Source organism: Xenia sp. Carnegie-2017, unplaced genomic scaffold (assembly GCF_021976095.1).
Source record: "Xenia sp. Carnegie-2017 unplaced genomic scaffold, XeniaSp_v1 HiC_scaffold_13, whole genome shotgun sequence".
Classification (NCBI taxonomy): Eukaryota; Metazoa; Cnidaria; class Anthozoa; order Malacalcyonacea; family Xeniidae; genus Xenia; species Xenia sp. Carnegie-2017.
Genome location: NW_025813436.1, coordinates 5,652,004 through 5,678,245, shown reverse-complemented (window position 1 = coordinate 5,678,245; position 26,242 = coordinate 5,652,004). Strand labels below are relative to the sequence as shown.

The following is a 26,242-nucleotide window of genomic DNA, read 5'->3' as shown; positions in this document are numbered from 1 at the left end:
TTTTTATGAAACACTAGAAGACTGCTTAACAATCTAAAATATAAAGATGACGATTTTCGATGTGTGATGTGAAAGGTGAACAGCAAAGAACGAGAGATTCATAACAACACGGCAAAATTAAGATCTCTTTAAAAATTTTTCCAATCGTAATATCTGACCACACAGATGAGAAAACTAGTATTTGACCATAAAGTTGAAAGACCCCTAATGGTCTGACCATACAGGTGAAAGTACTTCAACATCTCACCATAAAGGTAAAACAACCATATTATATTACCATACACCTCTGATACATAAAAATCTACATGAAACAATCCCATTATCTTACCATACAGATGAAGGCAGCCACGTAAAAGTAAAATTCGTATCCAACTCTGTCATCACTTTGAGCGCGAACAGCAAAGTTTGAAAAATGTTCACACTGACATTCAACATAGTCATCTTTTTCTTCCTAGTAAAGACAACACACAAACAGATTACTTTCATCATTACAGTCATTCAGAACTCAACAGTTGATGATTTACTTTCACAGAACAAACAGTGTTATCCCATTTATTCTTTTGCCATTTCAAACACTCGGCTCCTTTTGGAGTTACCCGTCGCTCTCCAGTGTATATTCGATAATAGGAAGCGCCTTTTCCTGGATTCATTTCCGAGGAATTTTTGACTGAGGTGGACAATACACGTTTATTAAGAATACTGTCTCCCTTTTTATCCTTGAACCACTGATCGTTGTAATACTCAATGAAATGCACATCTGCGCATGTATCGGAGTTCATTGACTCGTATATGTTGGATGGATAAGTGAAAGTATTCTGAGATTGACTGGAAAATAATGAAACAACACAATTGAAAATCACACGACGCTTGCTGAAAATTTACTTGAACTAAAAAAGACTGTTTCAAATTCTTGTATCAGGCAGAGTTGAAGCTAAATATGATACGTAAATTATATGTAAAAGTTATAAAGTCTAGTCAATTGAAATATTGCAAAGGTACAAATTTGAACAAATATCTTTCGCTGATATATATATATATATAGGTGTAAGTTTGGACAAATAACTTTCTTCAATTAGCTTGCCCTAATAGCTTTTGAGGGTAAAGGCTATTAAAGTTGCATCACATTACATGAAGACTTTTGCTATTGGGCACATTAATAATGTCTTGTCCAAACTTACACCTTTGCAATATGTGATACGTAGACGAATATTTTGAGTACAAAAGTAGATCGATTAGACAAAGTATGAGTAGAATTGTTTAGCTTTGACTGAGAATATAGAGCACGGGTCTGGTCGTTTATTATTGATCAAATACGAATAAGAGCAAACGATTAAAAATATTTCCTATAGTATACACATGAAAATGAGCCATTTCTGCAGTTTCCCTAAATGATGTGTGCGAAAATTTTTAAAAATACGATTGTGTGGAACAGACAGCCCAAACGGCTGAAATTATGAAATTACCTCGATTTAATGACTAAATTATTCACATTCTTTTTCTCTCGTCTTCTTCCTTCAACAACAGCATATCTACCATTCTTCCTTACAACCGACGAGCCAGGACAACTTTCACCATGTAGCAAAGCAAAAGCATATTTCACGAACGGTTGAGTAAGATTTGATTTCCCCATAAAATCATCTCGTTTTGGATCCAATAACGCATCAAATATATTCATGAAAAGATCACTCATTTCACTCGTCATTTTTCTGTCCTTCTCCAAAGCTCGTTCCTCGATGTCCTCCAGGATCGTGTTCAGAATATTAGCTGCCAAGGTAACTTGACTTGAAGTTAAAGATTTCTGTTGGGTCAGCGTCGTGTGCAGTGGATGTAGTATGTTGATTATTGCGTCATTTGACAAAGGTCTCTTCAGGGAGTCGGATCTCAGCCTTAAGAATTGTGTTGTTCGCTCTGTGTTGGAAATGATCACCATTGTTTGTGAGTTCTCCTTGTCCAACCTTAACGAAAAGGTTGAGGACTTTTCGTATGTTATAGTGAGGATGGTACATAAGAAATCAATGTACTTGATCTCTTTATTCTTATGTCATAGTGACGATGGTACATAAGAAATCAATGTACTTGATCTCTTTATTCTTATGTCATAGTGACGATGGTACATAAGAAATCAATGTACTTGATCTCTTTATACTTATGTCATAGTGAGGATGGTACATAAGAAATCAATGTACTTGATCTCTTTATTCTTATGTCATAGTGACGATGATACATAAGAAATCAATGTACTTGATCTCTTTATTCTTATGTCATAGTGACGATGGTACATAAGAAATCAATGTACTTGATCTCTTTATTCTTATGTCATGGTGACGATGGTACATAAGAAATCAATGTACTTGATCTCTTTATTCTTATGTCATAGTGACGATGGTACATGAGAAATCAGAGTACTTGACCCCCTAGTTATTATTTCGTACGAATATCGCAATAGAAATATTTTGTTAATCATGTATAATTACGTTTCCCCCCAACAGGCAACATGATTAATTAAAAATAAAAGTCCGAAGATTTTTTTCAGCAGCAATCCACTGAGTTAAATCACTTGTATTATATTAAGCTAGTGATTAATTATCGCGTATCTAAACATTGCGTAAGCACAAAGCCACAGAGTTACCTAGCAGGAGCAGTGATGTTAAATAATGTAACATTGAAAGCTTTAGGATACGATTCATCCGAGGCAGTACTTGGTGTTAACTGGATCACAATTCGACTATCGGACGTTCTCTTCATGAAGAAAAAAACATTTCAGTCCATAAAAATTCATGTGGAAATATGGCATGTTTAACAAGGGGAATTAAACTAGTTGTACCTGTCCTTGTCGAAACATTAGTACTCCTTGTGTTTTGGTATAATCCTTGCCTTCTATAGCACGATTAACAACGAAGTCATTGTCAGTATATCTTTCTAGAAGAATTGTTGTGATGTAAGAAACGGCAATACTCCCATGAGTCCCCTGCGCTCGAGTGACGTCAAGGGTGACTGACGTACTGTCAGCATTAACGGCCAAATTCCTGAAACAAGGAAATAGTAGCATTTCAGGGGGCAGGTTGTACGAAGCCTGGATAGCGTTATCTATTGGATAGCAAGTGTTTCTAAACTTTTATAAAACCTTTTACAAAGCAAAAAATATAAGATTTGAACTGACCAGTCACTGAAATAAAATATTGTTTCGAAGATTACAAAATTTCTTCGTCGTTTTACAAGTTTTGAAGATTTTTGCTATCCAATGGATGACATTATCCAGCGGCCGCAGTTGTTGTATACTTTGTAATAAAACTGGTTGCAGAGAATTACCGTGAGACAGAACTGAAGAAAACCAAACCACTTGGATCATCGCTAGCTTTAACCCTCACTTCAAGTGTGTTTGCTTTTGGATCAATCACCGCTTCAGGAGTTTCGATTAGAGACGCAAGATTGACAATAAAACTACTCTGCAGCTCGGGAATCTAAAATACAACAACATTAAGTGGATATCCCATATGACATTGTCTTTATATCTATATAAGCATCTGTGATATTTGAAATGAGCATACGTTATCTTGTTTAAGTGTCAGTCGAAGCAACGAGGTGGATTTGTTGGTAGAAAATGTAATTATTCCCGAAGAGATTTCGAGGTTGTTTCCCGAATCTTTTGCTTCCCACATTACTCTTGCAATGCCCAAATCGCTAGTGCGGGCGATCGTTACTTCTCCTATAAAAAAATGTTCATTTCATGTCTGAAAAATATTTCAAATATTCCTTGTCACTTTCACCCATTTGAAATCCTTGTTACTCACCCGAAGGCTTCGTGTCTTCATCTAATGTCAAAACCTTATCCATGAAGTATATTCTACCATTAAAAAGGTCATTGCCCACAATCTTTATGACAATCCATCGTTGCCCTCCAATAGAAGGGTCGGCTAGCACAACTCCACCTCTAGGCTCCGAGAGGTAAAGAAATACTTCTTCGTCTGCCTCCGGTACATTATCATTAATAATTCGAAGTTGAACTGTTTGATTTTGACCATTGTGAGGAGTTGGGACTGAATTCTAGAGAAGTAAGAAAGTTTATAAAACTCATAGCCTCTCCATCCAGGTGTAGTACATTATACTGTATCATTCCTAAATTATTCAACACACATCTGACGTAAGGAACATGCTGAAATGTCTCTAAATATTTCTCACTCACCTTAAAAGTCACTCTTCTACTCAAAACGTAATAATCCTTCCCAATTACGACATCACTCGACCATTTCCGTGTACTTAGAAGTTCCGTGATACCTCTTCCTGCTGAAGATGTCCACGATTCTCCTCCACCTATTGTCCTTACAAGTACATCGACATCCCCAAACGTACCCCCAGTTCGTGATACAACAATGTTAACAACATTTACGTCTTCGTGCACAGTCATCGTGTTAACGGCAAACGATAAAACTCCGTGTGGATTATCATCATCGATGATGGTAATGGTTGATGACGTATTGCTACCTAGGCGACCGTTCCCTAGGAGAAATAGATTACAAGTCAGCTCGTTAAAAGAAAAAGTTCGATTTAACCGAAGTAAACTATCAAAGATAAAGTGTTACGAAAATGAGTGCATCACTATTATTTACTTGTAAAGGGCTTGATGGCGACTAATATACGTATTAACTCGAGAATTTGTATTACCACAAAGATTTGCAAAAAAATTCATGATAAATGATTAAAATCTTTCTATCACCTCGAGTGACTCCAGTCAACTGAACTCCAAATGATTCTTGCAGTTCAGGTAAATTATCGTCAATTATATCAACTCTTATCTCTTTGCGATACTCGCCATCCACCATCGTTATCGTTGATGATATATTCATATAATCTCTGTTGGATAACGCAGTGGAGGTCTGGTGCGTAGTGTACGAGATTCGGACTGTTCCCAAAGTACTAAAGAGTCTGTAGATGGTTAGAACAGCCTGAAAAACACAAAAAACAATAAGATATCATGAGTATGAAGATCTTACTTAAATGTTAACATACCGAGTTATTTTCTCTGACGAAGATATTCTGAGTCTCCATGGAAACAACAATGACACCACCACGTTCAACAACGCTAGTCCTTGCGGTTTCATTGATCCTAGCACCACCAAGAACATTCAATGGAGTGACAACACGAGCAATATAAATAGAATACACCATTCTTTGTCTTGGAACAAGAACAGGAGAAACCTATTGCGTATAATGTCAGTATAGTGCAATTCAGGAAATCAACTAAACTTCCCTTGAAAATGAAAATAATCTGACCTGGATATGGAATGACAGTTCTCTATAGTTACCATGGAATGTCAGTTGAGTCACAGATGGCGATACTTCTCCTTTTATAAAACCAGCAAATTCATTACCAGGGTAACCCTTTTCTATGATCACTGTCGCGTTACCATAGAAACCATCGCGTGTGATAATGACCGTGGGGACTTTGTTGTCTATTTGTACAAGAGGTTTGTTAGATATGTGGCTTAATTGATATGAATTTTTGAGATCGTGTTGATTGTTTGAAAACTTTCATGTTCCAGACATACACGATCTATTTTCAAGTCGACTGATAGCTAACGTTTACCTTGGTTTACATGAAGAGTTGTGAAATTTTTCAAATCGACTGTTAGCTAACGTTTACCTTGGTTTACATGAAGAGTTGTGAAATTTTTCAAATCGACTGATAGGTAAGGTTTACCTTGGTTTACATGAAGAGTTGTGAAACCATCTTTGAATTTGACCAATGTGTTTGCAGCTTCATCCGGTACGAGAATGTTCACCATTGAAAAGAGAGATAGAACAGTTGGAAGGATTTCAACAGCTTCGGATCCTTGATAAACTGCGCTTGTCAGAGTGAGGGTGAAGAAAGATGAAGGATGTAGGAATGTATTTTGGTCAAGAACAACCACATGGTTTCGCTAAAAACGTAAGAACACTTACACAACAATCAAAATTTAAGTGCATTAAGATAATAACATTGATAATATTAAAAAAGGTTACTATAACTTTTACACAAGCAGTCAAAAAAAAATATGCTCAGCCTTTTAGTCTACTCAAGTTAGATAGTCATGTTTATCACTCACACCAAAGCTTGACACTTAACCTAATAGACAGCATGTCTAAATAATACAAAGCTTCGAACAAAGAGGAAGATCCACTAGCTATTAAATATAGTGTTACTTTTGGTTGCGTAACTTTTATGTACTTACGGGAACTTTGTCTCAATGTTGCCCAATCTAATCATTTTTTACCCGGTGAGCATTTCTTTTTGACTGTCTGTGTAATAATACGATATAAATGATGTCAACTGAAGGGTGTCGATGTACTTACGGGAACTTTGTCCCAATGTTGCCCAATCTAACCATTTTTACCCGGTGAGCATTTCTTTTTGACTGTCTGTGTAATAATACGATATAAATGATATCAACTGAAGGGGGTCGATGTACTTACGGATCTTTCACCATTTTGTACGAGTACAAATCCATCAAGCGAGACGGGAAAATTACGTGAATAGATCAATTGAAAGTTAACGCGGACATTGCCAAACACACCATCCACTCTTTCGATCATAAATTGTAAAATGCGGGTGAGATCACTGCGAACTAAAATCTGTTCACTGCCAGAAGCAATACGAAATCGTCCATGAGGATAGTCGCTTGCTCTGATCAAACAAGAAGTAACAATGAAGTTAACTTTTGAATTTTGAAAAAGACAATAATCTTTACGACAATGTGTTTCAGTAATGAGAGATTGATGAGTGATAATGACAGTGATATATGGTATGATAGTGGCTACGTTCATAATTCGAACAGAGAAATCCTACTGGAGTTAAAATATACACTAAGGTTAAGATAACGTGAGTAGATTGAGAAGGTGAAGAATACTTAAACTACACAAAATATAAACTAAGATAACATATGTCAGTGTAGGTAGTGATGAATGAACAACAGAGAACAAGAACAGTCTTTACACTACCTAAAATATAGACTAAGATAACGTGTGTCAGTGTAGGTAGTGATGAATGAACAATAGAGAACAAGAACAGTCTTTACACTACCTAAAATATAAACTAAGATAACGTGTGTCAGTGTAGGTAGTGATGAATGAACAACAGAGAACAAAAACAGTCTTTACACTACCTAAAATATAAACTAAGATAACGTGTGTCAGTGAAGGTAGTGATGAATGAACAATAGAGAACAAGAACAGTCTTTACACTACCTAAAATGTAAACTAAGATAACGTGTGTCGGTGCTGATAGTGATGAATGAACATTAGATGAATATACGGTCGTTGAACTAAATCGACATCGACAAAACTAGAGAGGAAGGTGAAATACCTTATTGTGACAGTTGCATTTCTTGCGCGAAAGTCAATATCTCCGCCTCCATTCGCAGAGATCAATGTGACAGTAAATTTTTCACTGACTTCAGGAACGTCGTCATTTTGAATTTGCAAACTGATGTCTTTACGTTGTTCTTTCGGTTGAAAGACCAATGTCCCACGGGTTATTTTAAAATCTTTTCCATCAGAACCATGCACTTCCCATTTTACCTGTTGAATATTCCAAAAGACAACAGATTGAAAGTTTTACAAGAACAAAACTAAAAATGTTGCGCTCACTCAACTTAGGACTTGACGAGAAACAATTGAAGTGAGAATATGTATAAAAATTAAAATGCAAAAAGAAATGACAAAGTCACATTAATTTACAATATTCTATCTGCTATCATATAGTATAGACATTAACGAAATACCAGAAACAACAACAAGAAATGGAGATTTTATATGAAATAGACCATACTATAGTGCAAAATGGGCGACGCGACAAAGAAAAGAATGAAATCATTTACCCGATATCAACGTCAAATCACCTACCTCAACAGCTCCTTGACTCCCCTCTCTACGAACAACAGTAAGCAAAACCGGTCCTTTTACATCCTCACTGACGGTTTTCGAACTATCCCTTGCAAAACCGAACAATCCATTAGGCATTCCATGCTTTCGAATGACAACACTGCAATTTTGATTCAAGCTGTCAATAGAGGCGTTGCCCGAGGTACTCGCAATTGACACGAGAAAATGTTCCTCGACTTCCATTCTCTCCAAATAAGGCAAAATGATTAGTTCACAGAATTTTGGACCAAACTGACCGACTTCAAAAACGAGGTAACACATGTCTGGACTTATATCGTCTGTAACTAATCCGAGGCTGGGAAATATTTTAGACACAGTTATATGAACGCGAGAAAAGCTCCGAGCACCACCAATACGGCTCACAGCGAGTTTCAAAACTTGTGATGAATTGGAGTTTTGAAACACAAGACGTGACTCGTTTAAGAAGCCAAACAAACCGTTTGGATTGTCACTAGTTTCCAGGACAATCTCCACACTTCTTTTATTTCCCAATCGTGCGCCGCCGCTTACCGAAGTCAAGTCGACACGAAACGATTCACGATCCTCGGGAACAGCATCATCTTTTAACTGAATGTGCAGAGTTGCATGCCGCTGGCCACTCTGGAAGGTAATTTCTCCATCAAAGGATATGTAATCTGTTCCGTTCTGGGCTGTGATATTGATGACGGAATATTGTACATGAATAACTCCGAATGAGCCCTCTTTAAAGATAAAAATGTAAGGTGATGATACATGATTATTTTATAATAAAACGAAAGACATTCCGAAAAGATTTATTGCGTCAAAGTGATTTTTCAAGTACAGATAGATAGTAAATATATTTATTTGGATTCATGATGTCTGAACTATCTTTAGCAGACAATTTACTGCTGATGATAACTATCAAACAATAAAAGTATAAATTCCTTTTTGCATATATTCGTGAAACGTTACACCATAGACCTTTTCTAAAGAGAATTACTTTGTTTTGTACTTGTGTTTTAATCAGTTTTAATCAGCAGAGGTTTTTTGTGTATAAGAATAAACCAAGTAAACGTTTATTCTTAATGTATTCACTACAGATAACTGCGCACAGAACACACAGCAAGACTTACCTGAACGCCGGAGAGATGCATTCGCAATCCCATCATGCTCATGGACGACAAGCCTAGAATATTGGAACTCAACAACACCATTAGCATCATCGTTCTTCAATATTGTAAACACGACGCTACTACGAGGGCCAATTTGAGGCGGAATATCCACTTGCAGGCCATTCACGTAACCAAAGTTCGTAATTCTTGAAGTGATCAAATCGATCTTAGCTAAATTAATCTTAAATGATTCGGATAACTCTGGAATATGATCAGCCAGTATCGACACATTTAGTGAAGCATAATTGTGCTTGTCTTCGATTGTAATCACTAGACAAATTGAAAATAAATAAAGGCACTTAACGATGAGTTCACCCATCTTCTATAACACGCAAAATTGATCCTTAATCCGATCTCTTGCGAATATGTCGTTCATAGCCAAATACTTATTAAAGATTAGGGATCAATTGCAATTTTATAAAAAACGATTTTATAAAATTATTGATCACTATCATCATATTATGAGTAAGCTTCCTCACATTATCAATCATTGCCATCATATTATCGATTATTTTTTATCATATTTATTACATATTAATAAAAATAATGATTGTTTTCTCAATCACAAACGGTCCAACCTTTTGGTGATATCACAAAATCCTCATCTTCTGTGGCGTCAATTGAGCTGACGTTGATACTGACCAGCAGTTTACCAATGTGCCCGCGACTACGAACCACATTCAAGGTCACAAGACCAAACTCATTAGAAATGTTGTAATGTGTCTTGCCATCGAAGTCTATGACACCGTAGGGGTAATCACTTGACACAACGATAACAGAGGCCGTCGATGCTGATTGGTCTATACGTGCATCACGTGTTGCAACCAGTCGCAAAGTGTAACTCGCTGTCTCTTCAGGAAACGAGTCTTGTTTGACCTAGGATGCATTAAATAGTAGTTAAGGTTGATTATGTTAAAATTATCAACGTAAAATTCCACTCAACGAAGCCAAGCGAGTGACATTGATAGAGGTCTGCACACTTATTTATATCATGCAAAAGAAAATCCAATAACTGTTTCAACTCACACTGATAGACATAACAAAAACTGTTGTTGGAAAAATACAGGGAACTGGCTGGAGATTTTTGATGAAGCAATTATTACATGCACGATGTATTGTACTACAGATATCAATTAAATAAACCAAGAATTTTTCGCAAATATTTTTGTGATATGTAAACTTCATGATTTTGAATGCACGGACGTAAGTAAATCAAACTTGCAAGTACAGGGTGTCGAGATGAACACCTTCAACCATGGTCATCACTTTACTAACGTTTTGTGAATAAAACATACGAACTGCTTTTGGGTCAAAATAGCACAACATATGCAACATTACAAAAAATTCAACATTCGTGTCATGTTAACTAAGAAAAAGCCAGAGAGAACTGATTGATCGCTTAAGAACTTTCACTCACTTGTAAAGTTATATTTTTTGTTCTGATACCATCCTCAAATGTGATAGTCCCATTTGTGGCGTTGAAATTACTAGAAGCCTGACCGGTGATTGAGTCATCCGACGTTAGTTTCCAGTCCACTGGAACAGAATCGTACGCTCCACGTTTACGGATGATGCTGAAAAAGAAGAAGTTTAACACATGAGATCCATGAAAGAATGGAGACAGCATTCATGTTGGTGTTTAAAACAAAATAACTTCATTAAAATTCTTTTCAATTGAAACACAAAGATGGAGGCCATTACGTCATTTCTGTATGGAAAAACATTAACTTAAGAAAGGAATAATAATTCATCGTCGTCGTTAAAATGTGCAGCTTGTTATGTCCAATTAGTTGTGTTAGGTTTAGTTTTAAAACATCACTGCTCAAGATGTTAATTCAATAGAAGAATGCGATCATAACGTCATTGAGTTCATATAATATACAACATTTCTATTTCATGCACTCTTTCCACTTCTCCACAGAAACTATCACAGTTGTTCAACCTTAAATTGATCCGTCCATTATAACTGGAGTGATCAGCCTCGCCAACATACACCAGGGATGTTAATGGATCAACAGCAATAACGCCATAGCCATCATCATTTGCATCAATAAGTATCCTCACATTCCTGTCACTGCCAATCACACCACCATTATCAGCTGACACTAAGTAACACTCGTACAAAAGATCTCCTTCAGGAATGTCATCATCGCGGGCGTGCAAATATATCGATTGACTTGTTACGTTCTACAAGCAAAAGTCGTCAAGAAATTGAAATTGAGGATTTTTCGGGACACATTTGCAATGGAAGTTTTCAACCAACCACCTCGGAAATTACGTTGAAAATGTAAAAATTGCTTTAACTTGAGGTAATTAACAGAGTCAATTTTGTCAAAAACGTTGCTTTGTTTTGTTTGAGTAGTAGCAAAATGCATATGCTAGACAGTTGATAAATTCACCCACCGGAATCAACAGTCGTCTTATTTAATTCAGGAGGGGAAGCATCTCGCTTTAGCGCAATTGCAAAGAACATGGCGGCAACTTGCATTGATTACCAACATACTTACATTGTCAAAAGTTATGGTACCATTGACAGGATAGATATCGGGATAAGCATCTGTGGTTATATTCCACGACACATGAACTTCTCCCAAACTACCTTGCAGCCTGGTCACAGTGAGACGAACCGCGCCTCCCTCCTCAACCAACACGATTTTAGTGGAAGAAAACCTATATGAAAAGAAACGATGTTATTTTTCAGTTTTCCAACAACAGACCATCAACATTAAGAACAGTTCATCGTAAAGCCCTTCTAAAATCGTGTGCAAAGCAAAGCCATAGCAATATTGAAAAACAAATTATGATGTTGATACATGTTATTTGCCCAGAGAAGAATCATTTTATCACTTACTCAAACACTCCGTGAGGTTGATCACTAGCTCGTATTTCAAACGTCACTTCACGACTATTTCCGAGTTTTGCTCCACCAATAGGATGCGTCATTTCTAAGCGGAAAACTTCTGCAACCTCAGGCGTACGATCGTCAGTAATATTAATAATAAGATGGCGACGAGTCTCATTCGTTTGGAATATGACTTCACCTCTCGAAGGTGTAAAGTCGTCATTATTCATAGTACGCACAGGTACAACACGATACTCAAACCCAACATCACCATAAGTACCCCCTGTTCTAACAATCTCAATCACGAGTTGCCCTATATTTTCCTCAATTTCAATCTTTCCAGAATACGGATCAATGAGATGAGAGATATTGAAGTTGAGAGCACCTCGTCTGTTGTCGTTTTCTGAGATGACCACTTTGACAACTTGACTTGATGGCTCGATGCGTGGCGAGTTTTCAGGGGGGGGATCATAGAGATGAACCAGTTGAACGGCGGTAATATTTACGTAAAACACTTCGTTTACCTCTGCATTATCGTCCTGAAAATGAAGTGGAATTCGCATTGAAATAATGAATCTTCCTCTTGGCTTAAAACGAAAAAAATTTTGACCTATTTTTGCGGAAATTCGAAGGGGAAAATCATCAGAATACTGTCATTTTATCAGTAATAGTCGAACCATTATCGCAATCAATATTAACTTGTAATTCAGAATACTTTTATATATTTTTGTACATACATGAATGACTTGAAGGCTTATATTGGTCATGTTGATACCATGAGCAATGACTATTTCATCAGATACCGGAACATAATCATGCCAAGGTACAGCAGGTTTTTCATTGACGGAATCATTGCGGTTTGCCTTGACTGTGCCGTAATGCACCTTTATATCCCCGAGCGTCCCACCCTTTCTCTCTATCAATAACTGGATCGTGCTGTTTATCGCCTCGGATTCCTGCGCTAAAGCGACGGTACGCATCCATCCCACAACACCATGGGGATCATCGTTAGCCAATATGATAACGGTAAGAGTAGAGCGAGCTGCGTTGATTGTTGCCCCATTATTGGTAATGTCAGAACCGTTTCTTATTAGAGAATTCAAGCTAGAATGATGGCAAACGTATTTATTGTTAGTCAAAACATTATTTCAAAAGATACAAGAACACAAATGGTGATTTACAAGTCTTCTAAGAAAAACTCAACTGGAGATATGCGGTGAATAATAAATAAGTCTATAGATTTTGTCGAACATTTGAAAGACACGTAAGTAAGATTTCTTAAAGGTTTTCATCCAAGAAAGCTATTACACTCCGAGTCACTAAAGGAACTAAATTAGGTTTTAATGCTATATACGAGTAAATGTCGATGTTCACATGAATATTACCTCACTACAAATACGTCGTTAACTTCCGGAATATTGTCGGCAATGATCGTAAGGTTAATTGTTTTCATGTTCTCACCAGGCATGAATAATATTTCTCCTGATAAAGGGTGTACATTATCATTATCATGACGATTATTATATGTCGTATTACTGACGCAATTCCATGCCACCACAATTGTCCCGTAGGTTCCATACTTTCGTAACACTCGCAGATGCACTACCCGATCACGTGCAGGTTCTTTGACAACAATATACCCAGAAGTACTTGAAAACTCAACACGGCCATAAGGGTTACCATTGGCTAATATATTGACTTCAAGGTTGGCATTTGGACCAATCACGGATCCTCCAGTAGCGTTGCTAAGGACAACCGAGAATGACTCGTCAGGTTCTGAGATGGAGTCGTTGACAATGGTGATATAAAAGCTCAATTCAGTATCTTCGTCGTTGAATATAAGTTGACCTTTCCTGAAACAAAGATTAAGTGGTTCCTTTATAAATACCCACAAGAATATTCTTTGGTAGCTTTTAGTTATATTATCATAGTGAACAACGTACTCATTAGCTACAAGAAAATTACATTTCAAAATAAATGAATAATAGTTGTTTTTCTGAAATTTATATTGTTTAAAGAAACTTTCGATTCTTGTTCCTATACAAACGTACTTTGGGATGAAATCAGCTTGGTTGGTCACCATGGCCGGTTGGAGAACACGTGACTCACTACTCGCCGTGATAAACACAGACAGCAAAGTCATGTTGCCATTGATGGGATCCCTTATAGTGAATGGACAAACAGACTCGACTACAGAGTCATTTACTACCTAAATAACAAAAAAAAAGGAATACATCAGACATCATTCACTTTCTGTAATTTTTTTTGAATTTTCGTCTTATTTAGATGACACTTAATTTTTACTTCCTGAAATCTCGAGGGGGAGCAAGGGAGTGGGAGAGAGCAAGGGAGTGGGAGAGAACAAGGGAGTGGGAGAGAGCAAGGGAGTGGGGGATAACAGGGACTGGAGCAGAGAAATACAACGTGTCTTGGTGTTGAAGTACACAATGAAAGAGTTGAGTAAAGTACACAACGAGTAAACATTAGTGTAGCTGTTTTAGTAACTTTTGTTATAAAATCTTTATCTAAACCAAATCTGAATAAAAGCACATCATACACATAGATTTCGATGTTTGATCTAACATCATCATTTGTAATGAAATATATGCCGAGCTGATGCACAAGATTGCAAGTTTTAAAAAATACTCATTGCATAAGCACTATGAGAATGCCAACACATAAAAATATACACGAGAACATGTATGAGCAATGTAATCCGCTTAAAATCGTTGTTTTAAAGCATTTGCATTGACTTCACATGCAAGAGTGGCAATGAAGTTTAAAACAATTCTCATTACTTACCTTGAAAAGCTTAAAATTCATTGCATTATTATCCCATTGAAATAATTTCAACCATCCTTTTGACAACGTCCCAGCAAGGAAAACTTATAATGACAAAAAATGCTACAACTATCACAAACACAAAGCAGCTAACATCAAATATATGATTAAAATCTACAATGATCTTTCACTAGTAACTTTTCTACAATAAAGCCCCATGATGCATGGCGGGTATTTACTAATCATGTACTGACAGATCCGAAAAACACTTATAGTTAAATTAATGGTTGTATGTTAATTATTAGTTGTAATGATGATAAAAATTAACGATGCATTGGCTTAATAAAGAATTAGAAATACTCTCATTAGTGACTAAATAGAACATCTACAAATGCAAAGTGCTATGACAAACCTTCGTCATTGAAAGCCAGCTTCTTCAAACGTTTTGTGTCGTGAGTAGGAAAACTTCCACTCGATACAAATGTTCTTGAATTCCACTTGTACAGAACGGGCGACGACCGAGAGTTGACAAAGAGCAGGTAATGGTTAGCACCATACATGAAGTATTCAACACCAGTGGCTCCGTTTGTAGTTATTTCATGCATCGGTTCAAATTGATTATTCCTCCATTCGTATATTACGGATTTGCTTTGATGATCCTTGTTGATGCTGTCGTAGTAACTTGAGATTGCGAGATAATCCATGTTGTTTATGGTAAGCAAGGCAAGGCCCGAGGCACCTCGACATAAAAGATCAGCTCCATGTTTTACAAATTGACCTTTTGACCACTTGTAAACCTAAAATATCAGTAATATAAGGAAGGCATGGACACATCCTATCCTATAATATTCTTTCCAACTATACATCATTTTGCTCTTGGCATGTATATCACGCTATGCTCAATGCTATCCCATGATATCCCCTAATAATTCATGTTATATTTTCTTTACTGGTTTCAAACCCTTTTCTTCCCCTTATTATGTGTACTTCACAAATATACTCTATACCACTGTATCCTTTCTTACTCCCATACCCTACTCCCTCGTCCGTGCTGTCCTTTTCTATCCTATCCACATACCTTGGAAGCTATAGCAGTGTTTCCAAAATCATCCATCATGTTTGCTATTACAAGATAACCATCTCTCGTTCCTTGAGGTCTGAAAAATTTCACGTTTGTAGCAGCCTGCGTTGCAATACGCTGATACAGAGACAAACTTCCATTTTCAAACATTTTGTATATGATGGAGTTGACTGCGAACTGTTTTGTTCCATAATTGGCCACAGCAATGAACACACTCCCGTTAACAGCAAATGTTTCAAAACAGGAGACATTGTCCGTTTGAATGTCCTAATAAAAAAAAGTTATCATGAGAGGTATGTTTGAGTAAATCACAAAAACAAGTTTGTGAAATTCCCTCCCCCCCCAGGCACATACCGTAAGGGAAGACCGAATTGCTCACATACCGTTATAGGGGTGAAAACACCTTGCCATTGATAAAGTCCAGAGCCGTTCATTCCATCAGTGCCGATGAGCAAGTATTGTTGACCAAAAGCGGAAAATGAATGCGACAAACGTGCTCGTAGGCCACGAAAACTCTGAAAAACTGCAAACTTCATGATGGAACCGTTCAAATCATTAGCATTATTTGTAACGGTGTGATAATCAACCGTCACCCTGTCGTATGTCCCTTTGCGACGGGCAACCTTTATTTCAGTAAAACCCACGCTTTCCTCAATATTCAATGTTTTTGATGTGAAGGCAAACTCCAGTTCACCGTAAGGTTCATCGTTCTCTGTAACAGCCAACCAAGCAACACTAGGAGAGTGTAATTCACCGCCACCTTGAATAAGAAAGGAGATTGGTTGCCTCAAACTGAAGAGATGTAACATATGGTCAAAATAAAATGGCCAAAGACAATTATAAAATGTTTTCGTTGGTACAACAACAATACATAACAGAATTCGAATGAGTTTGTATTCTGATGAGCATCTGAAACATGAACATGACCGCTTAGGTTAATGATAACATGGCATATGTTGACGTATTTCAAAAATGTAGTCTAAACTCAATATAAATCTAATTCATTCTGGAAATGGTTGACGTAAAAAAATCAGAATTAGTTATCAGGAATATTGATAGCAAGGATTGAATAAATTTTCCTTCGAAGCTATAACCTAGAAACCCATAATTGTCATCTCTTTCAACTAATGCAAAAATCATAGGCTAGGGGAAATTAAAAAAAAATATCAAACATTTACAATTTTCATAAATGTTGTGCTATCCTACGTGTTCCTAAAGTCGATAAACACGCAAGAAAAGAAAATGAAACATATTCCTGAGTTGTCTATAAAGATTTGATAATTTTTCAGTAAAAGTTTATTGATAGGTAATATGATAATTGAACATCAAATAACAGCAAACCTTGTAAGATGGACAAAACTATCAAGAACCTTTCTTTTTTCTCGGGTGTTGTGTCAACTACAGTCTCAACAATGAACGATTTTCTAGTCTCGCCGTCTTTGAACAATACCGAGCCATTGGCTGATTGAAAATCATCACGGGCAGAGGAATTATCAATCCTCCAACCCACCACAACATCCCCCAATGTCCCGTTATCACGCACTAACGTAAAAGTTGCGCGTGTTGAACCAACATGTCGACTTCCCGGTTCATCCACAGTCAACATAAGAGATTCATCACTGAACCTAAACAATCCATTACCAGCGTCGTTCACGAGAATCGTCACGTGAGCGATAGAGTCTTTACCTAACAATGCCCCACCTGTGGGTGATTTTAGCACAATCTGAAATGTTTCGTTCACTTCGGGAATAATGTCGTCGTTAACAAAAACTGTGATATTCTGTGTTCGTTGACCTTTGAAAAATTTCAAAGTTCCCTCTCCGCCAATTTGAAGATTATCATAAACACGGAAATCTTCTTCTCCGATGTTTTCCTTTCTAATGAAATAATTCACTTCGATATCACCATATAGTCCTTGCTTTCGCCAAACGGTAACGTTAAACACAGTTATGTTTTCTGGCGAACTAATCCTAAAAACAAAGCAAAGCGATGAAGATAAAATCTTTTAGACGTGACAATCGCGCCAATAAAGTCCGTGATCATTGAACAAATGTTATTATCAAACTTGAGCGAACAAGACTTTGGAGTTTTTGCTTGTTCGTATCTACGGAGGGATTGCAGAGCATTTTTATTGGGGGCAGGGGTGCTATCAACGTATCAAACGCCAAATTTGGGTGCAATTAGAGGTACAGAGGACAAATTTCAAAATTTCAAAGCGGAGGTAAATTTTTGCGGGCTTCGTCACCAGCTCCCCACCTGCTTCGCGGTCACTGTTTTTCTTTGCTAGAATAGTATGAAAATATATCAAACCTTGATGGTGAAAACACTAATATTCCCTGTGGACCATCGTTCGCCTGAATTTTCACTTGAGAAGTCAAGTATCGACCAAGACGTGGAGGCATAAAGGTTTCGTTGATACTCTTTTGAGATGTGTCATTAAAAAGCTCAACGTTCGTCAAATTGACCATGAAAAACTCATCTAATTCTGCGGAACCATCGTCGTTGATGAAAATGGGAATCCTCCCGATGCTGACTCCATTCTCGATGAGTATTGAAGTTGTGTTGAACAAGACGTCTTCACCAGGAGAAGCAAACATTTCATTTGAAGATAAAGAAGAACGATTGCCATTGAAAATTTTGTAAAACACTCGGACTTTACCTAAAAGAGCAACAAAACATAAAATGATTTCAGTAGTTTACACATTACATCCAAAGCAACTGCATCCCATAATATCCCCAAAACCCCTCGGCACACCATCCAAACCCTAACAAGTTAACCTATGCAGCAATGAACTCACCAATATTCCCAAATAATCTCTCAACAGAAAGCACTCTTATTCCATCGCCTTCCTTTACCGTAATATCACGTGAATCACGCTGAAATTCAAACACGCCATGAGGCTCATCACTGGCTGCTATAGTGATAGTGGCAGATGACGTGTGTATGTTGATCTGCGCAGCTCCAGTGAACGACACTCCGGATGTTCGTGGATTGAATAATATCACTTCAAACAGCTCCTTAATTTCAGAGCTTTTGTCGGCAAGAACTTGAAATTGTATGTTTGTAGAATTTTGTCCCTTAGTGAGAAAAACAAAGTTATATCAATGCAGGAGTATTTTGTTGTTAACACGTTGTTTTAGTTTATATTTTAGATAGTGCAAAGACTATTCTTGTTCTCAGTTGTTCATTCATCACTAACTACACCGACGCACGTTGTCTTAGTTTATATTTTAGATAGTGTAAAGACTGTTGTTATTCTTTGTTGTGTATTAATTAGTACTTACACTGACACACTTCATCTTGGAGTATGTTTTTGATAATGTAAAGACTGTTTTTGTTCTTTGATGTTCAATTATCTTTACCTATCTAGTTAGGTACAAATATATGACTAACCTCATGAAATATAACCGTTCCAGATGTAATATTAAAGTCCCTTGAAACATTTTTTCCACGAATGAGCCAATCAACAGAAACACTGCCAGCATTGGAAAAAGTTCGAACGACGCCCAAATTAACGATCTCACCCTCTTTGACAACGACTGCGCGTGAGATATCACTAAATCCGACATATCCTGCAACTACATCATTTGCTAAGATGACCACCGTCACGTTGTTTCCGGTGCCTTGCTCAATAGCTGCACCACCAGTGGGATCAACAAGTTTTATGATGATCCTCTCATCAAGTTCGGGAATATCATCACCAAAAATGGTCAGTGTAAGAAACTTTTCGTACTCTCCAGTTTGGAAGGTTAATGTCACTTCGCTGACTCTGTAATCTTTATTTTGCATGGCCGTACTTAAAGGCGATATTGTTGTCTTCACTGATACCCTACCAGATCTTCCTAAAGAATACAACATAGACGATAATATTACAACATACAAAAGGACATTAAACGGCGAATCAACGAATAAGTTTCACTTTCACACTCAAATTAAGTTATACAAGAGACGACAACTACCCATCTTGCCCACCTGGGACTAGAGATGACTAAAATATCTTGAGAGAAAACAACATTTGTCTGTACGTCAATCTCTACTGAGAACAAAACTGGTTGGGTACCTTTTCTTTTCAACTTGATGAATGAATATAATTTCCCAAAAGAATAAAAAACATTTGACCATTCACTTACCGCCTTCTCTTTGAATCACTAAACTAACAGGAAGTTTATCAGTTTCATTTACGAGCAAGACACTTTGGCTTTGTTCCCCAAATACTTTAAATAAACCATAAACGTGGTCATCATCAATGATGGTTACATTAGTACTGGATCGATGACCAATACGTGGCGAATCGAGTGACACTCCAGATTTAACAAGTTCAACGTGCTCCAACTTGATGGTAAAGTACTTGGTGAACTCGGGAAGCAAATCACCCACAATGACGACATCAATCAATGACATGTTGACATCATCAGAGATATTAATGCTCGCATTGATGCGTGGGATATAATCAATGTGGGATATAGCGGACGATGAAGAAGGATCGGGCAGAGTACTGAAAGAAACGAAAGTTGATAACTGACTAGAACGTTCGTTAATGACAGATACTACAACAGACTTACCTGTAATAAACTCTAACTTCCCCATGTCTGCCACGTTTTCGTGCGACAGGTATATGAATCGTGGTATTGTGATCATTTTCGTGAGCAATGTAATTGTCTTTTAAGAATTCTATTACACCATAGGCTTCGTCGTTCACAAGGATGGTTATATTCGCCACACGACGCATAGGATCAAGTTCAGCTTTGCTTTGCTTCATACTCAATGATACAGAGAGAACCTTTTAATAAAATGAGTATCCTTTAAAAATGCTATTCGTTATCCTTTGCATGACGTTTTCTAAGTTAGAACGTAAGCTGTGAATTATGATGAAGAACTTCAAAATAGCCTAAAAAAATCTGTCAGACAATATGTTCTTCTCTATTTTCAATGTTCATATTGTGTACGAGGGTTAAAGATGATCATATCTCATCTACTTCAGGAAAATCTAGTCTTACATAAAGGTTAAACTTACTCTTACTCATTAAACTAAAATACATGGAACGCTATCTGAAGCAAATAATTGAAGCCAAATCTTACACCCAGATAAGCGTGTGTACTGTTTCGAGATTCTCTCGCAGAGGGAAAATTGACTGACTAACTACACACGCGTGTCTGGCTGTAATCTTGAGTGTCTGGGTGTAAGATTTGGCTTCAAAAAATGATTAGACTTTTCTATTACAAGTAGTGTTCCATGTATTTTAGTTCAATGCTCTTACTTCATCAATTTCTGGAACGTTGTCAGCCAAAACTATGACATCCACAAACGTCTGATTCTCGCCAGGTGGTATGAGCCCGCTGTCATTTGTCACCAGTACTTCATTTGAAGCAGGTATCCCAAAGAGTGTGACGTTCCAATTGAACCTCACGACTCCTACAGTTCCGTATTCTCGTACTACAAGAAGTCTGACGATTTTGCTGCCATTCAATGGTTCGGTCACTACGTGGCTCAATGATGAGTCATCAAACCCTTAAAATATTATACATTGTAGTACCCACAAGTACCTAGAAGTCTTGCATTCATTATGTACGTGAACTAAAATTTTCATCTTGCACATTTTAAAAATACTAATTATAGTTTGGAGGGGATTAGAGCGATCCAGTTCCATTGAAACTGCTGTCGAACTTTATGTTTTGTCAGCATCGAATCAACAGGAAATTGCCCTTAAAACTTTAGGAGCTTATGTACGACTATAAGCAAATTAGAGAACATTCACTGGACGACAAAATCTTATAAATCGTCCAGGTTAGTAGAGTACTGAGAAGGACAGTTAGTCTTGATGGTGACAGACGTTTCGACAACCTTGGAGGTAGTCATCTTCAGAATGACACACTTGCCTCAAAGGATGACTACCTCTAAGGTTGTCGAAACGTCAGTCAACATCAACACGAACAGTCCTTCTCGCGACTCTACTAACCTGGATGATCTACATCTACAAACACATAAGAATCCTTTGATTTCAAACCATTTACTTTATAATCTTATAAGCAAAACAAAGACGTACCTATTAATCCATAAGGGTAATCATTTTCTTCAATAGTAACAAAACATTGTGAAGGATCAACAATGATCACACCACCAATGGAGGTGATGAGACGAACGCTAAAAGTTTCATCAAACTCAGGTAGACCATCATCGACGATAGATATTGGTACGGCAGCAGTTCGTTGACCACTTAATAAAGTAACTCTAGTGGCATTAATGACGTAATCTTCACCAGGAGTGGCGCTAATTGGAGTAACCACAATGCCGACACTGATCTGAATTGATTGAATTAATTTTAATAGGTATGTAAACATAATGATAAACATAGCTAGTGACATAAAACTTTTTTATGATCAAATATAGTAAAACACTACGTTTACTACCTCGCCAAATGATCCAGCCTTTCGAACAATGTTCAGATATCCTTGTTTCGTGTCTTCTTTCACATCAACGGCATTGGAGGAAAGTTGCAGCGTACCACTGGCATTGTCATTACGAAGGATGATAACATGCATTAGCCTCTGAGAGCCAATTCTAGGAAAAGCAGCCCTTCCTCCTTGAAAAGAAATGTAACAACAGCTTGAAGAAAAAGTTTCCATGTTCTCCCATAATAACTAATTGTACCTGAATGTTGATTGGTAAATAGCAGTGCTGACGTCAAATTGACGACAACCGTTTCGTTCTCCTCTGGTTTTACATCGTCTAATATCTGTATCATAAAAGTTTCCAAAGTTTGGTTGGGCACAAACTGAAGAAAGCCATCAACGTGGATAAAATCTTCCTTGTCTGACGCTCTGTTATCTCCAGTCCTCCAGACGTGACTGATGCGACTTGTATAATTTACACGCACACTACCCAGAGTACCTTGGTGTCGCACAACACGCAGAGTGATATTACGCGTGGCTTCTCTGACAGCAAGAACACTGGGCTCAAATTCAAATACTCCATAGGGGTCGTCGTTTGCCACAATTGTTATGTTTGAAACAACACCACGAGAAGAAAGACGACCACGGGTCACATTGACAAGTCGCACAGTATAGCATCTCTCAAGTTCTGGAATCTAAAATTAAATAATAATGCAGAGACGAACGTACGGTTAACTTAATTTCAAAATATATAAACATTGAAAATAAGGTTTGATGAAAACAAAACATGACTGAGAATTTTGAATATATTTTGATTGGTTAAAATTAAGATCGTCAATTCTAGGTTTTATCGAATTTCATACCTTATCATTTTTAGGAACAATAACGAACGTTGCCTTAATGTCACCATCTTTCATTGAGACGAAGCCACTTCTGTTCAACCAGTCGACTCCGGGGTCATCGATTTCCCAACCAATAAGAATATCTCCCAAACTACCACGTGATCTATGCAATTCAAGACGAATCGTTTCACCTTCCATGGCGTTTAATCGAAGAAAGAAGACGCGAAGCTGACCACACCAAATGCATCATCGCTGGCGAGAATTGTAATGATAGCTAATCCTCCTGTGCCTATTTGAGCTGTGAATGAACACCAGAAAAGGACATTCAGTATATGAACAAGAAGTATTTATTTTTACTTTTCAAAAACCCACAAACGGATCCATGGACACCCTCTCAGTAATTCATCAAACTATTTTTTCCATACCTCCATTTTTGGGATCATACAGCTCGACTTGAAAAGTCTTGTCGAGCTCTGGATTATTATTATCAATAATGGTAAGATCAATACTTGTGCTCAGAACTCCTGCGTTTAGTGAGAAAGTATCCGCATCATCACGGTAATCTCTATTAGCGATGGCAGTCAATGGTTGTAGCTTCCATGAGCATCTTATGTTTCCTTGGAGAAAAGAATTGTGATCATAACACGATATCATCATAGCTTTGCCTTTGGATACAGTTAAGGCTGTTCCTGTTCATTCATCATTTCACTGTAGAAACTAATTGGTTAAAATAACCATAAAAATTGGTTACCTCTTGATGCATTTGACCACTTTAACCAATTTTTTAAACTTACTTTAACCAATCATATCGTTATTTTAACCAATCAGTTTTTAAAGTGTTCCTACACCTACACATGTTAAATTGCGTAGTTTATATTTTAGCTAGTGTAAAGACTGTTCTTGTTCTCTGTTGTTCATTCATCACTTTCTACATTGACACACGTTATCTTAGTTTATATTTTAGGTAGTGTAAAGACAGTTCTTGTTTTCTGTTGTTCATTCATCACTACCTACACTGACACACGTTATCTTAGTTTATATTTCAGGTTGTGTAAAAACTGTTCATGTTCACTGTTGTTCATTCATCACTACATACACTGACACGGAAGTTATTTAAATTCCCATTGTAGGTCCGCTAAAAAAATGCCAAAAGTAAAATAAAGGTTTCTTGACATTTTGAGCAAAGGTTCCTCCCTCGTATATCAACATAATATTAACAAGATATAATATTTAATTTAGGTTTTCCTAACCTAACATTCCTTGGGCTCTGACAATGAACAATTTAAACGTCCCAATACTTTCGCGCACATTCATTTTGAATACATGATTTAGCTCTGATATATTTTCCCGAGAGACTGGCATTTCGCTGGCAAACTGCAACAAGCCATAGGGGGAATCGTTTTCGGTTATGGTTATGTTCGCTACGAAGAAGTTAAAGCTGACGCTAGCACCGCTTGTTGCTGTACTCTCGTCTTTGCCGTCATTTGACTGGGCCGAAATTAAACGTAGTTGAAATCTTTCAAGTAATTCAGGCATATTATCGTTTACAACAGAAATAGTAAGATCCTAAACAAAATACACAATTCGAAAGATCACTTTTACAAAACTATATATAGTTAGCAGTAAATTATACAAGTATCAAAGAATAGCCAAAGAAATAAGGACACAAACCAACACAACGAAAGTTATGAAAGTCTTTACCTTGACCTTTTCATTGTCAACAAACGTCAATAAACCAGAAGAATGCACGAAGTCGTCTGAAGCAAAAGATCCGTTTTCATTAAAAATCCTCCAAGAAACATCAACCGTACCAAGAAAGCCCAGAGTTCTTTCAACTCTAAATGACATATTCCCAACGCTTTCAGATACCGTTCTCGCCAATGATTGGCCAGTTTCAAACATAAAAAGACCATTTGCATTGTCGCTTTTAACACTGAGAAAGAAAAAAGTTGTGAGATTAAAAATGGGCATTTAATATTCCTTTCGGGCATAGAAAGTTTTTTAGTTCGGAATTACCAGTCAGCAAAGCTTTAGATTTGCTTGAATCGTCTACATCAGCACCTCCTAGACCGCTGACCAAAATGACCGAATAAGATCTTTCATCCTCCGCCCGAGAGTTATCCACTGTCGTTAAGTTAATGAAACGAAACGCAATGCTTTGTGGGTAGTAAAGATATCCATTAATGGGAAGAATGTCAGACACGGGAGTGGCAATGACGCTCACCTCACTATAACGTAAAGAATCATAAAATGTTTAGAGTATAGATTAAATTGTCGTGGAGCAAGGAAAACGCAATGCTTTGTGGGTAGTAAAGATATCCATTTATGGGAAGAATGTCAGACACGGGAGTGGCAATGACGCTCACTTCACTATAACGTAAAGAATCATAAAATGTTTAGAGTATAGATTAAATTGTCGTGGAGCAAGGAAAACGCAATGCTTTGTGGGTAGTAAAGATATCCATTTATGGGAAGAATGTCAGTAAAGAATCATAAAATGTTTACAGGATAGACTAAATTGTCGTGGAGCAAGGAAAACGCAGGGGCCGGTAGCACGAAGCCTGGATAGCGTTATCCATTGGATAGCAATTTTTAGAACTTTATAAAACCTTTTAAAAAACAAAAAATGAAAGATTCGAACTGAGCAACCACTGAAATAAAATATTGTTTCGAAGATTACGAAATTTCCTTTTCGTTTTCGTAAGACAAATACAAACATCTTTTTTAAAAATATGAAAATTTGTGCTGTCCAATGGACAACGCTATCCAGACTTCGTGCAACTGGCTGCAGATCTTTATCATTGATATCATCTGCTTATCACAAGTCAATACCATAATAACAATTTCTACATCTCGTTAAACTCGTGGCTATGAATATCGTGAGATCATGCAACCGGAAATATTTTGGAATGTTAGTGCATCAACAATCATCTTCTTTTTACATTAAAGAAATATAACTGCAAACAGTGACCATGCGAATAAAAGAAATACATTAACTGCCAACCAGTTACTAAATCAAAGAAAAAATAACAACTGCCAACCAGTTACTAAATGAAACAAAAACACGATAACTGCGAACCAGTTACTAAGCAAAAGAAATACAGTAACTGACAAGAAGTTACTAAATCAAAGAAAAAATAACAACTGCTAACCAGTTACTTAATCAAACAAAAACACGATAACTGCAAACCAGTTACTAAATCAAAGAAAAAATAACAACTGCCAACCAGTTACTAAATGAAACAAAAACAAGAT

General features: G+C 37.0%; 1 protein-coding gene across 1 annotated transcript in view; it reads right to left on the bottom strand.

Annotated features, from left to right (window-relative positions):
• The window catches only part of LOC124433290 (adhesion G-protein coupled receptor V1-like), a 42,642-nt gene that overhangs the window by 3,282 nt on the left and 13,118 nt on the right, over window positions 1-26,242 (bottom strand). The window contains exons 21-64 of the mRNA XM_046983051.1: window positions 25,012-25,215; window positions 24,689-24,920; window positions 24,238-24,553; window positions 23,399-23,604; window positions 23,009-23,215; window positions 22,405-22,840; window positions 22,164-22,336; window positions 21,800-22,055; window positions 21,014-21,264; window positions 20,318-20,535; window positions 19,886-20,250; window positions 19,149-19,597; window positions 18,553-18,832; window positions 18,065-18,413; window positions 17,096-17,724; window positions 16,138-16,514; window positions 15,752-16,021; window positions 15,086-15,470; window positions 14,695-14,777; window positions 13,944-14,101; window positions 13,278-13,745; window positions 12,630-12,996; window positions 11,902-12,431; window positions 11,558-11,720; window positions 10,993-11,237; window positions 10,468-10,624; window positions 9,629-9,926; window positions 9,012-9,320; window positions 7,879-8,618; window positions 7,340-7,554; window positions 6,451-6,661; window positions 5,699-5,918; window positions 5,272-5,450; window positions 5,008-5,196; window positions 4,715-4,943; window positions 4,184-4,497; window positions 3,792-4,044; window positions 3,549-3,706; window positions 3,310-3,461; window positions 2,825-3,026; window positions 2,630-2,739; window positions 1,464-1,955; window positions 525-825; window positions 329-451 (exon numbers count right to left, since the gene is read on the bottom strand). Of these exons, the coding sequence (XP_046839007.1) occupies window positions 329-451; window positions 525-825; window positions 1,464-1,955; window positions 2,630-2,739; window positions 2,825-3,026; window positions 3,310-3,461; window positions 3,549-3,706; window positions 3,792-4,044; window positions 4,184-4,497; window positions 4,715-4,943; window positions 5,008-5,196; window positions 5,272-5,450; window positions 5,699-5,918; window positions 6,451-6,661; window positions 7,340-7,554; window positions 7,879-8,618; window positions 9,012-9,320; window positions 9,629-9,926; window positions 10,468-10,624; window positions 10,993-11,237; window positions 11,558-11,720; window positions 11,902-12,431; window positions 12,630-12,996; window positions 13,278-13,745; window positions 13,944-14,101; window positions 14,695-14,777; window positions 15,086-15,470; window positions 15,752-16,021; window positions 16,138-16,514; window positions 17,096-17,724; window positions 18,065-18,413; window positions 18,553-18,832; window positions 19,149-19,597; window positions 19,886-20,250; window positions 20,318-20,535; window positions 21,014-21,264; window positions 21,800-22,055; window positions 22,164-22,336; window positions 22,405-22,840; window positions 23,009-23,215; window positions 23,399-23,604; window positions 24,238-24,553; window positions 24,689-24,920; window positions 25,012-25,215 (12,469 nt within the window). The remainder of the gene's footprint in view (window positions 1-328; window positions 452-524; window positions 826-1,463; window positions 1,956-2,629; window positions 2,740-2,824; window positions 3,027-3,309; window positions 3,462-3,548; window positions 3,707-3,791; window positions 4,045-4,183; window positions 4,498-4,714; window positions 4,944-5,007; window positions 5,197-5,271; window positions 5,451-5,698; window positions 5,919-6,450; window positions 6,662-7,339; window positions 7,555-7,878; window positions 8,619-9,011; window positions 9,321-9,628; window positions 9,927-10,467; window positions 10,625-10,992; window positions 11,238-11,557; window positions 11,721-11,901; window positions 12,432-12,629; window positions 12,997-13,277; window positions 13,746-13,943; window positions 14,102-14,694; window positions 14,778-15,085; window positions 15,471-15,751; window positions 16,022-16,137; window positions 16,515-17,095; window positions 17,725-18,064; window positions 18,414-18,552; window positions 18,833-19,148; window positions 19,598-19,885; window positions 20,251-20,317; window positions 20,536-21,013; window positions 21,265-21,799; window positions 22,056-22,163; window positions 22,337-22,404; window positions 22,841-23,008; window positions 23,216-23,398; window positions 23,605-24,237; window positions 24,554-24,688; window positions 24,921-25,011; window positions 25,216-26,242) is intronic.